Below are 21,069 nucleotides of genomic sequence, written 5' to 3'. Positions count from 1 at the left end.
ACCTTGGCAGCTCAGACTACATCTTGTGGCCAGGGCAGGGCACTTGAATACCACCTGTCGAGACGTTTACCTGTACATGTACCTGCAGTTTTGCTGCTCAAGATTCCATCTGCTGAGACCTGAAGCTTCACTTACAGTATTGCTGTGATTGTGATCGTCCTGTACTGTCTTTGGATTTGCTTTGTTCCTGAATAAAACTCTTTATCTTAATAAGTTACCTGAAGAAGACTGACTTACTATTTTTAAGAAGAAAACAAACCTTACACCCTCCAAACAATTAAAAGTCATAACACATTTTTAAAGAGTCACTTCCTGTGTGTTTGCACATCAGTATCACAAACTTTCGCAAATGAGGCTGCTATGAGGTTCAAATGAACTATAATCTGCATACCTCTGACACATCCAGCAATGTCTGAGATGGAAGATAAAACCTCTTCACTGACGAATCCAGATTCTGTTGTGGAATCAGTATTCATGGATGAACCGCTATGTCATCGATACATGTTCGCTGTTCGGTATCCTCCATCTGATTGTGTGGCCTTATGCTGGTATTGACCTTTGACCTTGATGCTAATCATGTTGAGCTAAATAAAGGCAGACTCCATCTCTTATAAAAAGTCACAGATGCAATATTTTCAGTTTAATTTCCTAGGAAATGTATAATAACTTATAGATAGCATGTAGTGAAAAAAATTAACAATGATACTTAGACCAGACATATTATGTAGAGGAGATTAGAGAAAAAAAAAAATGATATGTGTACTGGTATATATTGTTTTGTGCAGCGAACTGTTGGCTTTACGTGCTTCCAATTGATTTTATAACATAATTTTTTCATCCTTTTAATAAATGCACTGTATGTTGTAAGATATTTTAAATCCATCAGCCAAATGAAGCTAATTCCAAATGATCTAATTATGTTATACATATTTTATTTATTTAGCAAGAACATTACTATGACACCAATGGAAAAATGTGCAAAAAGGTATTTAATTGCATACCCAGAATACCAATGCAAAGCTTCCACAGTTCAGTTATACACTAGCACAGAAGACGTACTTTTTGCACAAATGTAATATAACCACTTTAGCACCCGCATCCCCCATTTGTAATAATGTTAAATTTCAAAACTGACACAGCGTAGATTGACATGATGGTGAAAGCCCTTCAGACTAAACTGTAGTGTAGTCTTTATTCAGAATGGGGAATGCACATAAAACTGTGCAACTGATACATTTCGAAAATTTCTACTTGCATCTACCAAGTTGAAATGAGTGAGCTATTTATGGAATAAAACAATGTCACCTGAAGAAATGCACTAACGATTATAATTAACCGGGATATCAACTAAACCTCCAGCAGCACAGGGCAGATGGAGCTTCACAGCGTATGACCATCGTGGCTGAACAATGTAATAATGTATTTTTTAATGCTTATAAAAATAATGCAGAAGAACTAGTTTAATGTACTAGCAGAGTTATTTTATATTGATGAAAACTCAGAGAAGAACACAAAATAATAAGTCTAAAAGAACAAACATTAGCATTTTTATCAGAATATCCATTAACTAAAATCACTGCTGTACATAGTAATTAAATGAGAACAAAATACAGAGGACCTGAGTTCAATTAAAAACTGAAAAGAATATGCATTAGTCCACACCATATGTCCTTTAAGACTTTTCTTTACTCCAATTTCTGTGTCAGATTCGTCCAGCTTTTAAATAAAAATAATTGCGTAGCTTTTATTTTTAAATCAGGAAAATGTAAATACAATATTGTAAGTGATGTGACTTGACTCCAGAGACTGAAAGGTTTTGGTATAAAAATACAATTTGGTATAAGATTATCATAACTTTGTAAGGGGATAAAAAAAAGAAAATAATAATAAATTTGTTCTACGAAACATCAGTAACTGGAATCTGTTTATTTCCTGTAAAATCAGCTTCAGCAAGTGACAGCTAAACGGTTAAGCTAAGGAGACTGTACTAAAAGGACTATTCTGTGCAAGTATGATAAATACGATCAAGTTACAATATACTAAATGAACAGATCAAGCTTATTATGACAGTTTGCAAAATTAGATGTAAAATTTCAATACAATCAGGATAATACATAATCACAATTTACAAAATCTTGTTCATCTAGTTATAACAAGTGTAACTTTACTGCTATACTACTTGCAAATGTTCTGAACTGGAAGTACAGACTGTGCTGTGACAGCTATGGCGTCTGCATTGCAAGCTGACTTAGAAGCCTGTCTTGGGTTCGATTCTCGCACAGGGTTTATAATGCACTTTTTTTTTTTTAAATGTAATGTATTTTATTTGTGTAACAAAGACATTTTTTTATGTGAAAAAAATGTAGTTGATATGCAACAGTTGATATGCAACAGTTGATATGAATGATACTTTCATTGAACATACATGCTTTTGCACACATAACCTTTACATGCATATATATATATATATATATATATATATATATATATATATATATATATATATATATATATATATATATTGTTGATAGTTTCTATTGTATGTATTTGTGGTATACTGTTGATGAAATAATATGAAATCATGATCAAATTTGGATTCAATTATTATATTTATATATAAAAAAAATCACTTTAATTTATGTGGAAGATTGCTGCTGAACATATGTAGCACCCAGGAAGGGCTCTCGTTCATTCTTTTTTTTTTTTTTTTTTTTTACATGTATCTCTACCACTTACAATATGCCTGATCCTGCTGAAACTTAAATAATATGAAAGGATATTCTGTGGCCTTTCATTTGATATATTACATGCATGCAGCACAAACTATCCAGTAGGTAAACATACATAAATGAAAACAGTGAAAAACAGGCGGAAACAGGGCTGAGTGTAAAGAGTTAAAAAAAAAAAAAAAAAAAAGAAGAAATGGAGCGCTGGTTAAAAAGACAAGCACTTTTTTCTTCTGCTGCAGCAAAAACTTCACGTCAGGCAATGGCAAAAGCAATGGAGAGTGCTGTGTCTCACAGTGATGAACAGCTGTTAGGTCTCCTGAAAGCAGCTTATTTTAAAGTAACACCAGTGTGAATGATGATGCATTTCAATATATAGTTATTTTTATATGCAAAAGTGCCTTTTCTTTTGCCATTCCCCCCTAAAATTTTGGAATCCACCCCATTAGCTGCAGCATAGGGGGTAAATCCCCCCAGCACACAAAAATGAAATTCAAGCCCTGCATACTAATAAATCATCTCCTGATCACTTGTTTTATCACCAAACTCCACAATAATGCTAGCCAAGTCATTATTTTATTACTTTAACAACTCAAAAAGCTCTGCAAATGTCCGTGATATTCTTTGAGTACTGGATGCGGAAGCAGCTATCTTGTTTGTTTATGTTCATGTTATCTCTGTGGTACAGGGGCTATGTGTATTGCTCAGATCTGTCCCTTTTGTTTTTTGGCTTCTCTAGGCTCTATCGGTCTCATTCAGCCATTGAAAGATTTTCTTGACTTTTTCCTGAGAAAACAACGACTAGACACCTGTGTTTGACATCTTTTTCATGATGTCGGACCGGAAAATGGAAAACTGTAATGTCGGACCTGGTCCGACCTAAGACCGCGAAGTGTTAAAGGGGTTCTTTGCTTGTGCTCGTTGTTGGCAAGTAGGAGATGGTTTGGAGACCTGCGTGTTGACTAGTATGAAAGGAGAACAGTTAATTGTGGAAAAGAAGAATTATTTTGCTGGGAAAAGTAACCCTGTAGGAGTACAAGCCGGCAGATAACCTGTGTAAGTCAGAACAACATTTGCCACTTGGAAACTGCAACCAATATCGATCAGTGTGTTTTCTGTTTATTTTGTTTTGTTGGATAAATCGCTTAGCCATTCCAACCGCAGTCAGGAAAAACTGTGTTTAGTTATTACTCAGAGTGGAGTTAGGTTTTTCAAATGATACCTGTCGGGGCATTGTTTTATTTATTTATTTATTTACTTTAAATAATAAAGCACACTCTTTTTTTTGGAAGATCAACTTCTGCCTCCAAGCACTTGGATTTCTGCACAACATATAGACTGTTACTATAGATATACATACACATACACACACTGATGCACAAAAGAAACGCAACACTCAGGTCTATCTTTTAAACATAGATATCAAACAAAACCACAGAAAATGTGAACAAAAATACAAATCAAAGAATCATGATAAGTTTTCAGTATAAAACGTGACATGCTGTCAAAATGAAAACATTCGGGTACGGCCTCCCTGAGCGTTGACACATAGCCTCTGGATAGACTGCTGTGGGATGTTTTGCCGCTCTTCCTTTGCAGTTGCAGTCAGCTGGCGACGGTTGGTTAGTCACGGTTGCCCCACTGGTTGGCTTGAACAATGCAACAGTCAGCATAACGGTCTTAGGCCTGTATGGTGTGACCCTCTGCCTTCCAGGACGTGGCCTGTCCCTCACAGAGCCAGTTTCCTGGTTCCTCTGGACTAGTCTGCTGATTACTGAAGCAGAATGTTTCACTCTCCAGTCAACTTCTCTCACAGACAGGACACTTTCAAATCATGCTGATAGCAACCAGGTGATCTTCATTACTCAGCATGGTTGTATCTTTCACTGTTCATGCGTTAATTAAAAACATATTTTTTCAAAATGGCTATTTGTACAGATTCTTAAATCAACTCATTTTGTCAATTTTAACTCAACTCAAATAACCAACACTGAGCACCTGGCATTTTTATGAAATGACATGACCTGAGCTCTGTATTTCATCATCCCAAGGAACAATATTACTGAAAAAGCAAATAACATTAAGCATGTGCCCAATGAGCTATTGATGATGTAAAACTTAGACTGTTGCGTTTTCATTGTGCAAAAGTGTGTGTGTGTATATATATATATATATATATATATATATATATATATATATATATATATATACACACACACACACACACACACACACACATATATATATATATATATATATATATATATATATATATATATATATATATCAGGATTTGAGCCCTAACTAGTCATACTTTCACTCCAACTACATAACTGCTGACCTACATAGATTCACATCTTAACCCTTTCAACAGACTAGGCTACTGTTTACATTTACCCTATCCAAACGGCAATACATTGCTTCAATATAGGTTGAACAATTTTGCAATTCCGGTAATGTGTGTTTGTTATATCCATCTTAAAAAAGAAGTCATATGTGGAATAAAACACATGGAAATGTGAAAAGACACCAAGCAACCTTGGCCCCCACCACTTTCACAGGTTGTCCGAATGGTTTCTTGAAACTTGACTTGTGTTTTTTATATCTCTACTTTAAATGGCTTGGCACTTCTGATAACTTTGCATTTTTTCCCCATTTCCAATGTGTTTTTGTTTCAGATATTTTATGCCTCCCCAATTTTTGGGGCCAACAGCCACTACTGGTATCAATCATCTGTAAGAATCCCCCATATTAACCAGTCCTGAGGAAAGAAGTAGGCAGGTTCACCATTTTCTTCAGCCGGATTTGCTGAATGCAAGTGTTAGCATTTGTGTGATTTGTCATTTTATTGGCTGCAGAGCTCCGGAACAAAGTCATGCCCCCAGGGGGAGGGCATGGTATAGTATGCAGGGCATTGTGGTGATTGAAGTCCTGCTCTGATGATAACCTCATAAATCAAAAGGAACAGAAAAAAAAAAAAAAAAAAAACAGGCACAGTAAAAATAACCAAAATATAGCCAAACCGCCAAACACAATATTTACCCGCTAGATGCTTTCAAACGAAGCCAAATTTGAAACCGTTGTCTGTAAAAGTAAGCTATTATTTTTAATTTAATTATTTATCTTCGATTTCAGACTTGTGTGTATACAGTGCCGAGAAAAAGTTTGTGAACCCCTTAGAATTTTCACATATTTCACACATTTCAAACCTAAAATGTTATTAGATCTTAATCTAAGTCCTAATAATAGATAAAGATAACCTGATTAAACAAATGACACAAAAACATGATACATTTTCAACATTTATTTATCCACAAATGATTCAACATTCAATATCCATGTGTGAAAAAGTATTTGTACCTTTAGATTCAGTAACTGGTGGCATCCCCTTGAGCAGCAATGACTTCAACTAAGCATTTCCTGTAACTGTTGGTCAGTCTCTCCCACCTGTTTTGAGGAATTTTGGCCCATTCCTCTTTACAGAACTGCATCAACTCTGTGACATTTGAGGGCTTCCTTTCATGGACAGCTCGCTTCAGGTTCTGCCACAACTTTGACTAGGCCATTCTAAACACATAATTTATTCTTCTGCAGCCATTCTTTTGTAGATCTGCTTGTATGTTTAGGATCACTGTCTTGCTGCATGACCCACTTTCGGTTCAGCTTCAGCTCACGGACGGATGGCCTGACATTCTCCTCTAGAATCTTCTGATTCAATGCAGAATGTATGGTTGTGTCAATGATGGCAAGCCACCCAGGTCCTGAGGCAGTAAAGCAGCCCCAAACCATCACACTCCCACCACCATGCTTGACAGTTGGGATGATGTTCTTCTGTTCGAACGCAGTGTTTGTTTTTTGTCAAACATAACGTTTCTCGTTGAGGCCAAAAAGTTCTACCTTTGACTCATCTGTCCAGAGAACATAGTTTCAAAAATTTTGTGGATCATCTATGTGCTCTTTGGCGGACTTCAGACGGGCAGCAATGTTCTTTTTAGAGAGCAGTGGTTTCCTCCTGGCTATCCTTCCATGAACACCATGCTTGTTCAGTCTTTTTCTGACAGTTGAGTCACGAACACTCATATTAGCCAAGGCATGAGTGGCCTGCAGATTCTTGGATGTTACTCTGGAGTTCTTTGTGACTTTCTAGTTTGTTCCTGGAGAGATTTTGGTAAGACGACCACTCCTGGGTAGAGTGACTGTGGCCTTGAACTTTCTTCATTAGTAGACTATCTGTCTGACAGTGGATTGGTGGGGCTCCAAATCCTTAGAAATTGTTTTGTAACCCTTTCTAGACTGATGAGCATCAACAACTGTTTTTCTGAGGTCCTCAGAGATTTATTTTGATCATGGCATGACGTGTTTCCACACACCTGAATGGTGAAGACCAAACTCACAAAGTTTCTGATCTTTATATAGGGTGGTGTGTCCCAAACTCACCCCTGAAGATCTACCTAATTATTTAAACACCTGATTCTAATTATCCCCTTAATTGAGCTATTAAACCAGGGTTCACTTACTTTTCTACATACCCTGAATCTTAATTACTCATTGTTTGTCTAATTCATACATCATTTTGTTTCAAAAGACATGGAATTGGTTAATATAAACCCTACTGGATATTTAAGAAAAGGCTATCATGGTAAAACTATGGCATTTCCATAATAATCATTGGGGTTCACAAACTTTTTCTCAGCACTGTATTTGCTTCAGAGATGGTAAGATATTAAAGTTTTGAATAAGGCAGTTGATATTTTCGAGGCTACTCGTACAGTACAGACACGCCAGAAGAGGAGACAATTACTTTGAATAATCCTGTAAATTGTTTTGGGTAAGGCGTTGAGACCTGGTTGCTGGGACTTGGGACTTGACAAAAATAACTTGGTTAAAACTCTGCCAATATTTCACAATATCTCATACTAAAGAAACTTTTTCTTTAGTATGAGATATATGCGTGAAGAGTATTCTATCTGAAGTAATAAAATATGTTACAAATAAGTCTAACAAAACATTGCATCCCTGCTATGTCTAATAAAAAAGATTCAAATACATTCCTGTGGCAATCATTCAAAACAATACATTGTTGGCACAATGTTGTCATGAGTGATAAGTGTGGCAAATAGCTTTATTATTCAGTCGCTTCCAAGTCATGGAATTACAAAGCCATGAAGAGCACTGAAGCTCCGCTCAGATCAGAGCCTGGATCAGATCCCTGTAGAACAACCAGCCCCTGAGGCAGCCTTGAGCGCTAGAGCGAGCGTGGCATAATGCTGATTTAATGAGAGGGAGAAGAATTGCCCTTGAAATGTATTTCTAGAAACACTGAGGTTTCCCCACAATTTAAATACTTAAGATAAATAGTTTTGGTATTAAAATGATGCTAGTACTGCATTTGTATAAGAAAAGGATATGTTTAAAAAGTATTTTCAGCTTCCAACCACTGAAAATATGCAGATGTAGCTTGAACCTCAAGCCGCAGTGTATCGACGATAATGTAAATAACACTAAGCTGCAGACAATGAGTTGCAAACTTTTAAACGTGTTCCTGTTTACAAGTAAGAACTGAAATTCACTATGATAAATACAATAATGTTCTTCATGGTAATTGTTTATTTATTAGTTTAAAAATATTTAGTAACATGTGACCAGTGTTTTTGGAACGCTGACAGAGATGCCAGTCTGTGCAATGTATTTAAACACACAAAATAATTTAAAATCAGTAATATCTCGTGATTAATTTGGTATAAAAATGTATTGGTAATGTATTTAGTTTTTTATTGATGTCTGTGTTTATTTGCATAAAACACAAAGGTCATGTTGCTGTTTAAAGTTTACTGTTTCATTTTAAAATGAAAAGTTAATCTGGCAGTAGACAGAAACCTCAATGTGATAACACTAGTAAATAGCACGAGATGTGGTGAATTACAAACCATTTTCCTGTGTTTTGAATAGAGCAACGTAGTGCGTCCTGCTCTATCTTTGTCCATCCGTTTGCCATTTTTCCTCAACATTACTGTGATCTCAGGCTGTATACACATTTGTCAGCCGGGGCCTTTAAACTATGCTCCACATATATTCACTTCTCATTGGTCAGTTTCTCTAGTTAAGGTGTGTGTGGCTCCAGGATCGGATTAACATTGGGTCATTGGAGCCTGATCCAGATCTTTATAGTAAAACACCATCTCAGGATCCGGCTCCAGTGATCCTGGATCCAATCCAATTGTTCTTCTCATTAACTTTTATAGTGACTAGTGATTAGGATCAGTATATTAATAGCTATATCATACGTTTTCTACAGCTAACTATAATAAAATAGCATTCAAGAAATGACATTTCTCTTCAGCTAACCAAAATAAAATAGCACTCAAAGTTACTTTGTTAGTGTGAAACTTGAAACATGATACCAAAAACACCAATTAAAAACTAAGTTACAATTTCAGGACTCACTGTCAAATTACATATAAATAAATATGTGTATATTAGGGTTGCCAACTGACTCCAGAATTTACGGTCACTAAGACAGGACACGTTTTTTACCTCACCACTAAACCACAATTGAATTGATGTGAAATCAACAAGTAAAATGGGTGTGAATTGCGTGAGCCGCTTCAATAAATGTGTTCAATTGTTTAAATGACAGCATCATAACATGTATTAAAATCATATTGCTTGAAATGTTGCATGGTAAACAATATGTATCAAAATAGTGCAATTCTGTTGTTATAGAGAATTATGCACCCACCCGCACTCTTTCTCATTCTTTCTGCTTCGCACAGTCCCGCCCTAATCAGACAAATACAGCAAATCAGCAAGCTGTACAGGTCTGATTGATGGAAACGATCCTCACAGGATGTAATTCCCGCCCCCAGACAGCTGTGTGCTTTTAGTAATAGTTAACAAAACAATTACCTTCCTTTAGCAACAACTCACACAATTTACACTCACATTACTTGTTCAACAAAATCAATTTGTGGTTAGACAGGTGAGTTAAAAGACCTGACCGGGCTTAAAGTGTCCGTAAATTCTTAATACTTTGTATTCAATACAATTTCATATCACTTGCAAACAGGTGTGATTAATCGATTAATAGAAAATGACTACGTATGAGGATATTGAATGAGCGTTTGTGGTGTACAGTTTTTATTCGCCGCAGGGGTATGTCCCAGTAAACTCCTAAAGCAAATAAAAACAGTATGCCATGAGCAACCATTCAATATTCTGTTTATCAAAAGTATATTTTTAAATTGTTACAAAACAAGATTCAGTCGCAGTACTGTTTTAACTAACGAAGAGCAGCTCCGTCCTGAATTTCAGCAGTTCACTACTGGACTGGAATGTAAGCAGAGACACATTTGAAACGAGTACCTACGTACCTACTAACATCTTATTTCACTTATGTTATTCAACTTAATTGGAATAACAAAAAAGTACCCCACGTTAGATTTGTATATATACTGTATATATAAAATGTGTCACTCCAGAGGGAATTCACTTTGTGAAGAACTATCCAGGAGTGGCCAATTATCAGAACTCTCCTTTTTTTTCAATATTGATTTGCCAGCAGTTGTGTATATATGCCTTACAAAACCATGTTAAAAGATATTCTTTTGCTTCACTGTAAACTCCTAAGCATATTGGTTTCTGACTCGGAAATATTGGTTTAACTCATATTGGTTTCTGACTATAAACCTCAACTAATTTTGAGACATGTGACACTGTGGCATCTGCAGCTTTGTACAATTACTGGCACAAAAGGGTTTGTTGTTGGTGTACAATACCCATGACAGCACTTCACGGAGAATCATTGAATAGAATTATCTACAGAGTAAGAAGTCTAAAGTCTATATCACCCAGACACCAAAAAGTTATAGGATCCCAATATAGCAGCCATCTTAGATCACATGTCAAGGTCTGTCACAGACCAACGTGCTGTACATGTTCCACTTGAGCAACAAGTGTTGTCCCCTGCCTCTCTCCAGGGTGCTGAACCAGCTGGGTATTCAGTGTGGGATTCCCCTTTGATCTCTCGGGAAATAAGCTGAAAAGGGCAACCCTTTGTTTTCATTGCTGTCTTGACTACAGGGCATTTTATTTTTTAAAGTCTATTCTTGACAGTTTGTTTTTTTTATTACTGAGAGATTATTCTGTTTTGTGCTCCAGGGTACTTTTAAAGTACTTCTGTGCCAGCTTGCAAAATAGCTGGCGAGTGTGGTATAAACCTTAGATGTTATGTGGACAATACTGTTCTCTCACAGATGCACTTCTACTTTTACAGCTACTGCAATAAAACCAACAGGGCTAAAACCAATAGCACGAATAAAAATCTTTGTTCTCCTGTAATACTTCACTAAACTAATTTGTACATGTTGCTCAGCACACACCTATGAACAACACTGAAGAATATTCATATAATGAAACTGGTTTTCATCAACTGGTTTCTCTTTTCCATTAACTGTTTCTTTCAGGGTTTTCATTAACAGAAGTGAGGATCCAATATGCATAATTATATGTCAAAGCAGCATGAAAATGGGCCTATCCTCTGTTTTTACAGAACTGATAAGCGGGTTTGGGTACCAACTGATACAAATACAGTTACGTACGAACTTTAATTTGAGAAAACACAAACTGTCAAGCCTGCTATACAACGTTGTCCATGAGCCTCAAACTTGACTGAGAGAATCACAAAATACAGTTAATTACCAAGTATAAAGCCAATATCTTAATGTCACCCGGAAAACAAAGTCATTGGCTGCAATCTTAGGTCACAGGTCAAAGTGAAGGGTACCACTAAGACTATGTTGCATCTTAACTGGTTTTATTATATACAAGCATTTGAAGCAGTGCAAGGATTATAAAAACAAAAAAGTGCCCTTCAAAGAGATGATTAATAAACATTTTATATGTAAGGGCTTCATAAATCTACCCATGAAAAATGCACTCAAAGGTTATTAGGCAGAGGTAATCAATTTCAAATGGACTGGGCTGGAGAAGATAAAAGAAGACAAAGAATTGTCTGCTTAGCTTAGTAAAATATCTTCTTATTTGGTCATGCTCATGCAATTGGGAGAGATCCCCTACAGTCTCTTGTGGTATTTGAGAGGCCTTGTGGTATTAAGGAGGATGTGAAGTGAGAGGGCACTGTCTCGTAAATCAGTGAAATAGAGTACCAGCTGCTACATCGGTCCTGCATACTGAGAATATGCTATCCCATCACTGACAGTTACTGACTGTGCTGGAGACTGAAGGTCTTTGTTGACAGCGTTCAGAGCCACAGTTACTGTGCTCTCAAGCTGGTCTATTAGCCTATATACAATGCATATTAAAAGAGTTGTATACATTGTTTTAAGCTGTGGCAAAATATCTCCCCAAAAGAGGGTAAATGAGGTTAATTTGTATTTTAGTTTTTTTTAATCCATGAAGTTCGATTTTTACGTAATTCAACATTTTATATGTGAAGTGTTCTAAATAAGTGTACATTCTTCATGACAAAATGCATAATTTTGAAGTTTACAAATTATACACAACATAGACATTCCCGTTATTTTTTTATTTCCATTTGGCTGCTGCTCACTGGTGGAAGAGCAGCCTCATTGTATGCTAGTAGTTTCCATAACAGCGAACTATAGGTAGTGGAAAAAAATGGAAACACCTGGGTAAATGAGAGACACCAAGTATATTGAAAGCAAGGGCTTCCACACAGGTGTGGCTCATGCGTTAATTAAACAAATAACATCCCAGCGTGCTTAAGGTCATTTATGTATAAAATGCATAGGCTTTATGTATAAAAATGCTGGACAGGCCTGTAATTATGGCTTGCATGGCTGCAAGAGGAGACCTCAGTGACTTTAAAAGATAGGTGATTGTTGGCGCGTTTGGCAGGAGCTTCAGTGACCAAGACAGCTCAACTTGCTGATGTTTCATGAGCAACGATGTCTAAGGTGATGTCAGCATGGAACTCCGAGGGAAAGACATCATCAGCAAAGGGCAACAGTGTGCGGAAGCGCATACTCAAGGATCATGGTATCAGTGCATTAATTCGAAGTGCAAGGGAAAACAGGCAAGCAACTGCAGATCAATTGACTGCAAATTTCAACCTGGGGCACGAGCAGCCAGTTTAATTAAAAACAGTCCGCCGAGAACTCCAGCGCGGGATACAATAGTCGGGTTGCAGTGCACAAATCGCTCATCATACCTGGCAATGCACATTTGCAAGTCCAGTGGTGCAAAGAGCACTGGCAATAGACTACCGAGCAGTGGAGAAATGTGATATGGTCAGATGAATCATCCTTCACCATGTTCTCGACAAATGGACGAGTGCACGTGTGGCACCAACCTAAAGAACTCTACAGACCTGAGTGCCTGGTTCCAACAGTGAAGAGTTGTGGTCGTTCCGTAATGTTGTGGAACGCATTTTCCTGGCATGGTTTGGGTGCACTCATTCCCTTAGAAGGCAAGGTCAATGCTAATCTCTACTTAATGGTACTGAGTGATCATCTTCACCCCATGTTGCAGAATTTCTTTCCTGGGGGGGGGTGTCTTCCAGGATGGCAATGACCCCATCCACAGAGCACTTGTGGTCGCCCAATGGATTGATGAGCATGACACTGATGTTATCCATATGTCATGGCCTTCTCAGTCACCAGACCTGAACTCTATCGACCATTTATGGGATATTCTGTAAGACGTCTGAGACAGTGTTTTCCACCTCCATCAACCAGGCGTGAGTTGACTGACTTTCTCATGGAAGAATGGTGCAGCATCCCTCCTGCAAAATTCCAGACGCTGGTAGACTCTATGCCACAGTGCATATGGGCCATACTGGCCGCACATGGTGGCCCAACAAAACACATTGGTGTTTCCATTTTTTTGTCCACTACTTGTATGCTTCTATTCATTTTTATTCATCTCATTAACATGATTTTTGATTAACGAGTTCCCCTTATCTAGTTGTTGAGACAGGAAGTGATGTAAGTCACCTGCGACAATTAAGCTTTTAACGAGAAATGTGTTAACGACTTCATCGATTCATTTTCAAAGCATTAACGTATTGATTGAATTAACACATTTCGTTTGAAGACTCCACCTGCTCGGCGCCATGCTCTTGGTACAACCTGTTTTTCCCATGCCACTTTCATCAATTTCCACAGGATTTGAAGAACTCCAGAAGCACTCTTGTACACTCTGTATGGAACTCCATTAGGCCCTGGAGATGATGATGCCCTTGCTTTTTTCACAGCTTGCTCTAATTCTTTCCACTTAGGTGAACAGTCCTTCGTTTGTTATTCGGGTGGATTGATACATGGGATATCTGAAGGAATTGACATAGATTCCTGCCTTTTTGAATCTGTATATGTTTCCTCCAAATATCTCTCCAGCTCAAACTTAGATGATTTTAGTGTGCCATTTTTCTTCTTTATTCTTTTTTCCTTTTTTCATTCTACTTTACAAATTTGAATGGATCTTTATAAAAGTTAGTTCTCGCACGCTCTTTCTTTATGTAGCATTTCCGTAGGTACTCATCTCTGCGCAATGTAGCAAGCTTATCTTTTATGACCATTTGTAACAGATTGAGTCCCTCCTTCTGACTTTGTTCCGCTTTTCTTCATTGCTTCCTCAACTGCCTCCTTTCTCTAACTAAGCGTTCAATCTCCTGCTGCTGTCTAAACTTTCCAGGAATAGTTTGTACTTTTTCATTCCTTTTTTCAATCCCAAATGTCTCGCTTCCATATGCGTAGATGATGTCCCCAAATTTATCCAGCTTCTTTTCAACTGTTCCATTTAACCTTTCCAAAGTAAAACAGCGATCCATGTTTACTGTGTCCCATGCAGTTTTCTGACAAGCTCTTGGCCATTTAACTCCAGGCATGTGCCCGCTGAGGTTCTTTTTTCTCTTACGCTGGTTCGTCTGACCAGGTTCGCAAGGATCATTACGTTCATCACTAGTTGAATCCACGCAAGTCCTCCTCACGTCTATTACAGGGGTGCTGATATCTTGTGAACTGTGGTTTGCTTCCTGTCGCTGGATTTCATTTGACTGACTTGACTAACTTCGTAAGAAGTACTGATCAATGCGAGGCCCTTGTCCTTTCTCCCTCAAGCATTTAATTCTCCCTTGATGAATCTTCAAACCCAACCGTTGTCGCCTTGCTCCAGCCGCAGATACAAACCTGGAATTCCATGTCTTTGCTAACTGCAGATCTTGAACTAGTCTTTTGAGAAGTACTCTCTATTCTCATAGCCGTTTCCATTCCAAAGTCGTTAACCGTGTTAAATGCAACATTGAGTCATCTTCCGCCCCAGCTCTCGCAGACTCTATGGGTATTTTTCTCTTTAATTTCTTAGAAGCCTTGGGCGGGTGTCTCCAGCATCCTGTTTAACTTTGAAAACATAGAGCTGGATACAGCCGACCAGGGTAGCTAACCCTTGCCAGCCCCAATGGGGTCTCTTTCCTCCTGTCAGCTGTCTCTCCATGCTGTCACAAGGTCTTTCCCTTGTTGCCAGCTGCACTATTCACAGCAGTCACTGGATGTATCCAGATCTTCATGATTTCCATTACATGAGAGTAGATGTTGAACTTCATGCTGATTTGAACTCGGCTCTCGCCAAGATAAGCACCAACTAAGACGTAGCTTTGTAGTAAACTAGTGTGATCCATCTGCATCTCCATCCATTTGCGTTGTTTTCCAACTGATGATGTAGATATCCTTCTGTCTGGTGTTGATTGCTGAAGCATAAAGCTGGCTCCAGGGATCAGCTCATTTTGCCTCCCCAGCGCATCAGCACACACAACGGCTGCGATGCTGGCTCCGGGGATAAACCCAGTGTGGTCTCCCCAGCACATTAGCATGACAACCGTTTGGATTGACCTAAGTAGGGTACATCTCTGGGGTCTTCAAGTGGGCACCTTCCATCCTCGGTGTTTCATCGACTAGCCCACGACACCTCAAGAGGGCTCAACAGTGATTCTGGCGTCCCAGCATCACCCCCCTCCATCCCCCACTCAGCTCATCCCAGCTTACTTACCTGTACATCAGCGTTGCTTTCTTTCTATTGTGCTTGAGATCCCCATCCAGAATCTTTCCGTCTCAACCACAGCCAGTTGCTGCTACTTTCTGCTGCTTCAGATAAGTTCTTCACTGTGCGACGCAACTCTTGGTCTCTGAGAAACCGGGTTGTAGAGTGTGCCACAAATCCTCAAAAACCCACCTCCACTGGGTAAACTTGGACTCTCCATCCTCGCTGTTCCGCTTCAGCAGCTAGTTAAGCATATCAAAGTTTCTTTCTCTCATATGCTTCATTCACAGCATCTTCCCACGGCACTGTCAACTCTACCAGATGAAGAAGGCGTGCTGATCCAGACCACAAGAAAATGTCTGGTCGAAGGTTAGTGGTGGCAATCTCAGGTGGAAAAATAAGCCGTTGACCAACATCTACCAGCATCTTCTAGTCTCTAATAGCTTCCAGTTGTCCTGAGCAATGTTTGATTTTAGCACCTTTTCTTGGTGATTGCTCTCCTGAACAGAGGAATGTTGCCTTTTGTGTGTAATGCTTTGATAGAACTGGTGACAACTTATTGGTCAGGTTATGCTTGTCTTCCAATGCTAAGGCCAAACATCGCAGCACCTAGTCATGGCGCCAAGTAAACCGTCCTTGGCTAAGACCCACCTTACATCCTATCAAAATGTGCCTTAATGTTGCAGGTAATAAACACAAAGGACATGAGGGATCCTCACCCACCCAGAGGTTTAGGTTCTGTGGTGATGGGAGAACATCATATGCTGAATCTAATCCTGCTCTGTTCCACTGTCCATAGGAAGAATGGTGCACAATCCCTCCTGCAGAATTCCAGAGGCTGGTAGATTCTATGCCATGGCGCATACGGGCCGTACTGGCCGCACACGGTGGCCCTACGCCCTATAAAGTGACTTTACATCGGTGTTTCCATTTTTTTGTCCACTACCTATTCATTTTTATTCATCTCATTAACTTGAATTTTGATTTTGAGTTCCCCTTATCTAGTTGTTGAGACAGGAAGTGATGTAAGTGACCTGCGACAATTAAACTTTTAATGAGAAATGTGTTAACGACTTCATCGATTCATTTTCAAAGCATTAATGTGTTGATTGAATTAACACAGTTCGTTTGAAAATCACTTGCTACTAAAGCTCTTCTTGCTATACCAAAAGTTCGATACAATAACAGTGTTTTTTGAAAATAATACCTAAGCTATGTATTGTCACCAAAAACTTTTTATTATGAAAATACGTCGTTATCACTTCTTCGATTAAGTCCTTTGAGTATGTTAATCATACAATTACGCTATGATATATATATATATATATATATATATATATATATTTTAAAGCATCCTCACCCTGTCCTGCCTTCTATAAGGTGATGTGGTGCTGTTGCTGCTCCAAAAAAGCCACAGTCAGAATACCCAATTTGACACTGCATTGGGTCCCATGTGACAGTCATTGGTCCTGAGTGGTTAACCAATTTACATTCAATTTCACTATATACATAACATACTAATAAATCACATTCAGAAATAAAACATGCCCTGTCACTTACCTCACTAACTGTCTCTCCCAGTGAAATCTTGTCAGAATCTGTGATTTCTCTCTGCAACCCATTACATCACGGAACCAAAAGGCTTACAGTGGTTGTTGAGTTCTTTAAAGACCCCCATCAACCACAGACTGGACAGTTGAACCACTGAGAAACATGGAATTGTATTTCCTTTTCTTCAATAAAGATAGCTAAATAATAGTTTTTTAATGTAGACTTCAATTGAAAACATTCAAAACGTTTTTTTTTTTCTTTTTTTTTTTTACAAAAGAAAGACGGTCCACACGGCAAACATTCATGTGTAATATTGTGTTTTTTATCTGTAGTTACCGTACAATTTATGATGCACCTAGTTGTTTAACTTTCCTCTTTCTGCCCAAGTAAGCTATGAAGCCAATTACAGTTAATTACTATTAACATAACATTCAAATTGCCTACTGTAAATCATTTATTATTCTTGTAAAAAATTCTTATTATTTTGCCCTAATTTGCTGCTCAATTAGAATGTCCAATTACGTTCCCTCACCGCAGTATTTACCCACAACATCTTAAGAGAACTGAAGGTCAGTGGATGTCCCAGAAACTCGAGAGTGGATGTCGGCGAGCTACCAGCCTCTAGAGGACATAGGCCAGCCCTGCAGGAGTCCACTTGAGCTCACTGGGCGCCTGTCCATTAAGGTCCTCCCTGCCCATTTTGCCAGAGCCAATGCACAACCAGGACATGAAACTGTGCTCCCCTAACTGTATGACTCACCCTGCACACACATGGTGAGCCACTTAGGGATCCATTAGTTCTGTAATATTAATAGCATGATACTACTTTAGAAGACTTTCATGTAGCATAATGACCTTAAGAAATCAGGCCCATGGTTTAAAGGTAAATTGAATGGATTACGTTTGTATCAACAGTACACTACAGTCTGCTTACAAAGCTACATTCCATCACAAACGGCTATGAATTTTTAATGGAATGGGATGGATGATTTTAGAATTTAGAACGACACTGACCTTAACACTGCACAGGTGCAGCAGCATAATGACCCATCAATTGAAAGCACATCAGTTCCTGAAAGAGTTAATGCAATTACTCCAACACAGCTTAGAGACGGTCTGACACAATATTAACAAATACAAAATACATTGTAGCCTATAGTGGGACATCATAAAACAGAATATTATAAAACTCATGTCTTGTAAAAAAAAAAAGGTTCACCTTCATTAAAGGGATTGTAGGAAACATTACCAATTCATAATCTTTCTGTTGTACAGTACCATCAGCTAAATGGTTTTAAGTGTGCAGTTTCTAAAGAAACACATGTTATAACACATCTGTGATTTTAAAACCTGCTATCTGATACTCTTAGATAAATATGTTTCAGTTTCTATGCCTTATTCTCAGGAAATATGCTAAACCTGCACTTCCTGGGTCATAGCACCTTACTTCTTGATCAAAGCATCTAATTGGCTGAAAGCATGTCAGTCGATAATCTTTACTACAATACATATTTACTACAACACATTATTACATTCACATATTAAAGACGAAAAGGATTGGAAATGCAAAAGTAAAGAGTTATGGAATTATTTGTCACAGTCATTTGATTAATATTGTATTATTTCCAATATAGGCTAGCAAAGTATTTGTATGTGTGGGCCTCCCCCCTTCCCATACAAAAAAATGAAATCAGTGTATATCCAATAAACACTGGAAATGGTTACAGTAGTAATATCGTACAAAAAAAAAAAAACTTTTCCAGTGCAGTTAGGCAATGTTCCTCCTTTCTGACAACTCACATTGATTCATTCTGAATACTTTAAACCCACCACAACAACTGAGTGGCTGCAAATTCCTACATTTGTACTGAAGTTCACGCTTCCGAGATTTAGAACGAGATTACAATTACAAATGGAGGATTGTTTGTGCTTGTGAAATTTAAACTTATATTACCGTTTGGTAGGGAGGATTTACATGCCTGTGGAATTTAAAACAGAATTGCAAAATAGAATAATATACCCGTGACCATAAGGATTTAACTGTAGAAGACAGCAAAAGAAAGTAAGGTACAAGTGTGTAAGTACTGTCAAGTTACTATACATATTGTGACAGAAAAAACAAACACCAATGAATTTTGGAAAGTAACTGAAAATATTTCAGGGTATCTACATCAAACTCGAAAATAGCTAAAAGCAAACACAGAAAAATGTAATTAATAAACCACAAGCCCTAGGTATATAATACAACCTTTCATAAATTTACACATTTAGTATTAAAATAAACTTTTTAAACATCTCATTTTATAATGTAAGCTGGTGTGTGGTTTTGGCAGTGCACATTAGCCGAGTTTCCATGCAGCTTAGAAAGTCGTCACACTCTCCAAGTCATTATTTATGTGACGCGGCACACACACACACACTCTATAGGAAGTGCATGTCTAAAACATTGTACAACTATAATGGGTGGTAAAATCACTTTCTTGCACAAAAAAGCTGTACAATTGACTAAAAATGTTTTGTCCGGAAGTCGTACTTTATGCTTACAAGACTTCAGCCATGAAAATCCAGTTTGTGACGTAACCTTGCACAACTTTCTACTGTAACTTACGGCCATACCAAGCAATCCTTTATTAGACTGAGATCCGTTGCAAGTAGCCCTACCAAACTTTGGCCAAACAGGAAAAAATAAGCATATATGAGGGGTTTAAACCAGAGACCTTCATTATTATTATAATCATAATTCACCCCTTCAAATTATTGCCATTTGAATCATAAAAAGTGTGTTATAGTTAAGTTGTTTTATAAGCAATGTTAAAAAAAAAAAAAACTGTTTAAATTAAGACGCAAAAAAAAAACCCAACAACATTTAAATTAATATATAAATACATAATGAAGCCGATTGGTCATCGGATAGCTGATTACTTTTAGGCTAGACTTTTCTGTCCCTTGGCAATAAGCAATACATTGTACACTAGCCTTGCAGCATCTACTGTGGATACTTAAGTACCAAAGAAAAACAAAGAATATGTATTATATTAGCAGAGCTGTGTTATTGTTGCAGGCTACAGACAACATCAGGCTTGAGCCTAATTCACCGTTTTAAAAGTACGAAAACATGAAAAAGAAATGTTAGTTCCACAAATTTATTCAAAAAACAACTGGCGAAAGCCTCGCACCGTTCCTGTGGAATTTGGATACACGTATTTATTATTATTACTGCAACTAGTATGACTACTACCCTTGTAGAAATCTTGCACAGGATCATATAGGAGCTCTTTCATTGGAGAAGTCGAGATTTGAATGAGGAATACAAGTATACCCTTTCATTTCCACAGCCTGCTAACCTTTTTCCCAACTGAAGACACACAGTACAACCAAATTTTCCACTGTGGATTTGAAAATTGAGAGTCAAATCAGCTACTTGTCCATTTACAAAAAGTTTTAATCTTTGATTAGTGATCTCTTCAACATAGAACCCTTCCTGGAGAGCTTTAACTTGTTCTACAAAGTTTGTCTTTTTACCATACCAGAGCCCTGACAACATGATGTTTTTGTAAGAATACTCAAGCCAAGGGGTAACTCCACTATAAAGCTTTGAATGGGCCACAGTGACATACTTTTGCAAAGCAGGTGCACAATCCACATGCCAATAAAGAGTAATTGGAAACTGTGCTTCCAGTTTTCTGAAAAAGACAAATACTGCCCATTAGGGGTGTTCCCGAATACTAATCTGTATTAGGAGATGTATGGGTCATCTTCCTAATATTAGTAATGGCCGAAT

General features: G+C 37.8%; 1 protein-coding gene across 1 annotated transcript in view; it reads right to left on the bottom strand.

Annotated features, from left to right (window-relative positions):
* LOC121313083 (E3 ubiquitin-protein ligase HECW1-like) overlaps positions 1–18,366 on the bottom strand; it is a 140,286-nt gene extending 121,920 nt beyond the window's left edge. Inside the window, exon 1 of the mRNA XM_041245230.1 lies at positions 18,303–18,366. Within this exon, the coding sequence (XP_041101164.1) occupies positions 18,303–18,329 (27 nt within the window). The 5' untranslated portion in view covers positions 18,330–18,366. The remainder of the gene's footprint in view (positions 1–18,302) is intronic.
* Between the last annotated feature and the right edge of the window lie 2,703 nt (positions 18,367–21,069).

This window comes from Polyodon spathula, chromosome 3 (genome assembly GCF_017654505.1).
Source record: "Polyodon spathula isolate WHYD16114869_AA chromosome 3, ASM1765450v1, whole genome shotgun sequence".
Classification (NCBI taxonomy): Eukaryota; Metazoa; Chordata; class Actinopteri; order Acipenseriformes; family Polyodontidae; genus Polyodon; species Polyodon spathula.
The sequence above is the reverse complement of the archived record's forward strand: the minus strand, read 5'-3'. Positions and strand labels throughout refer to the sequence as shown.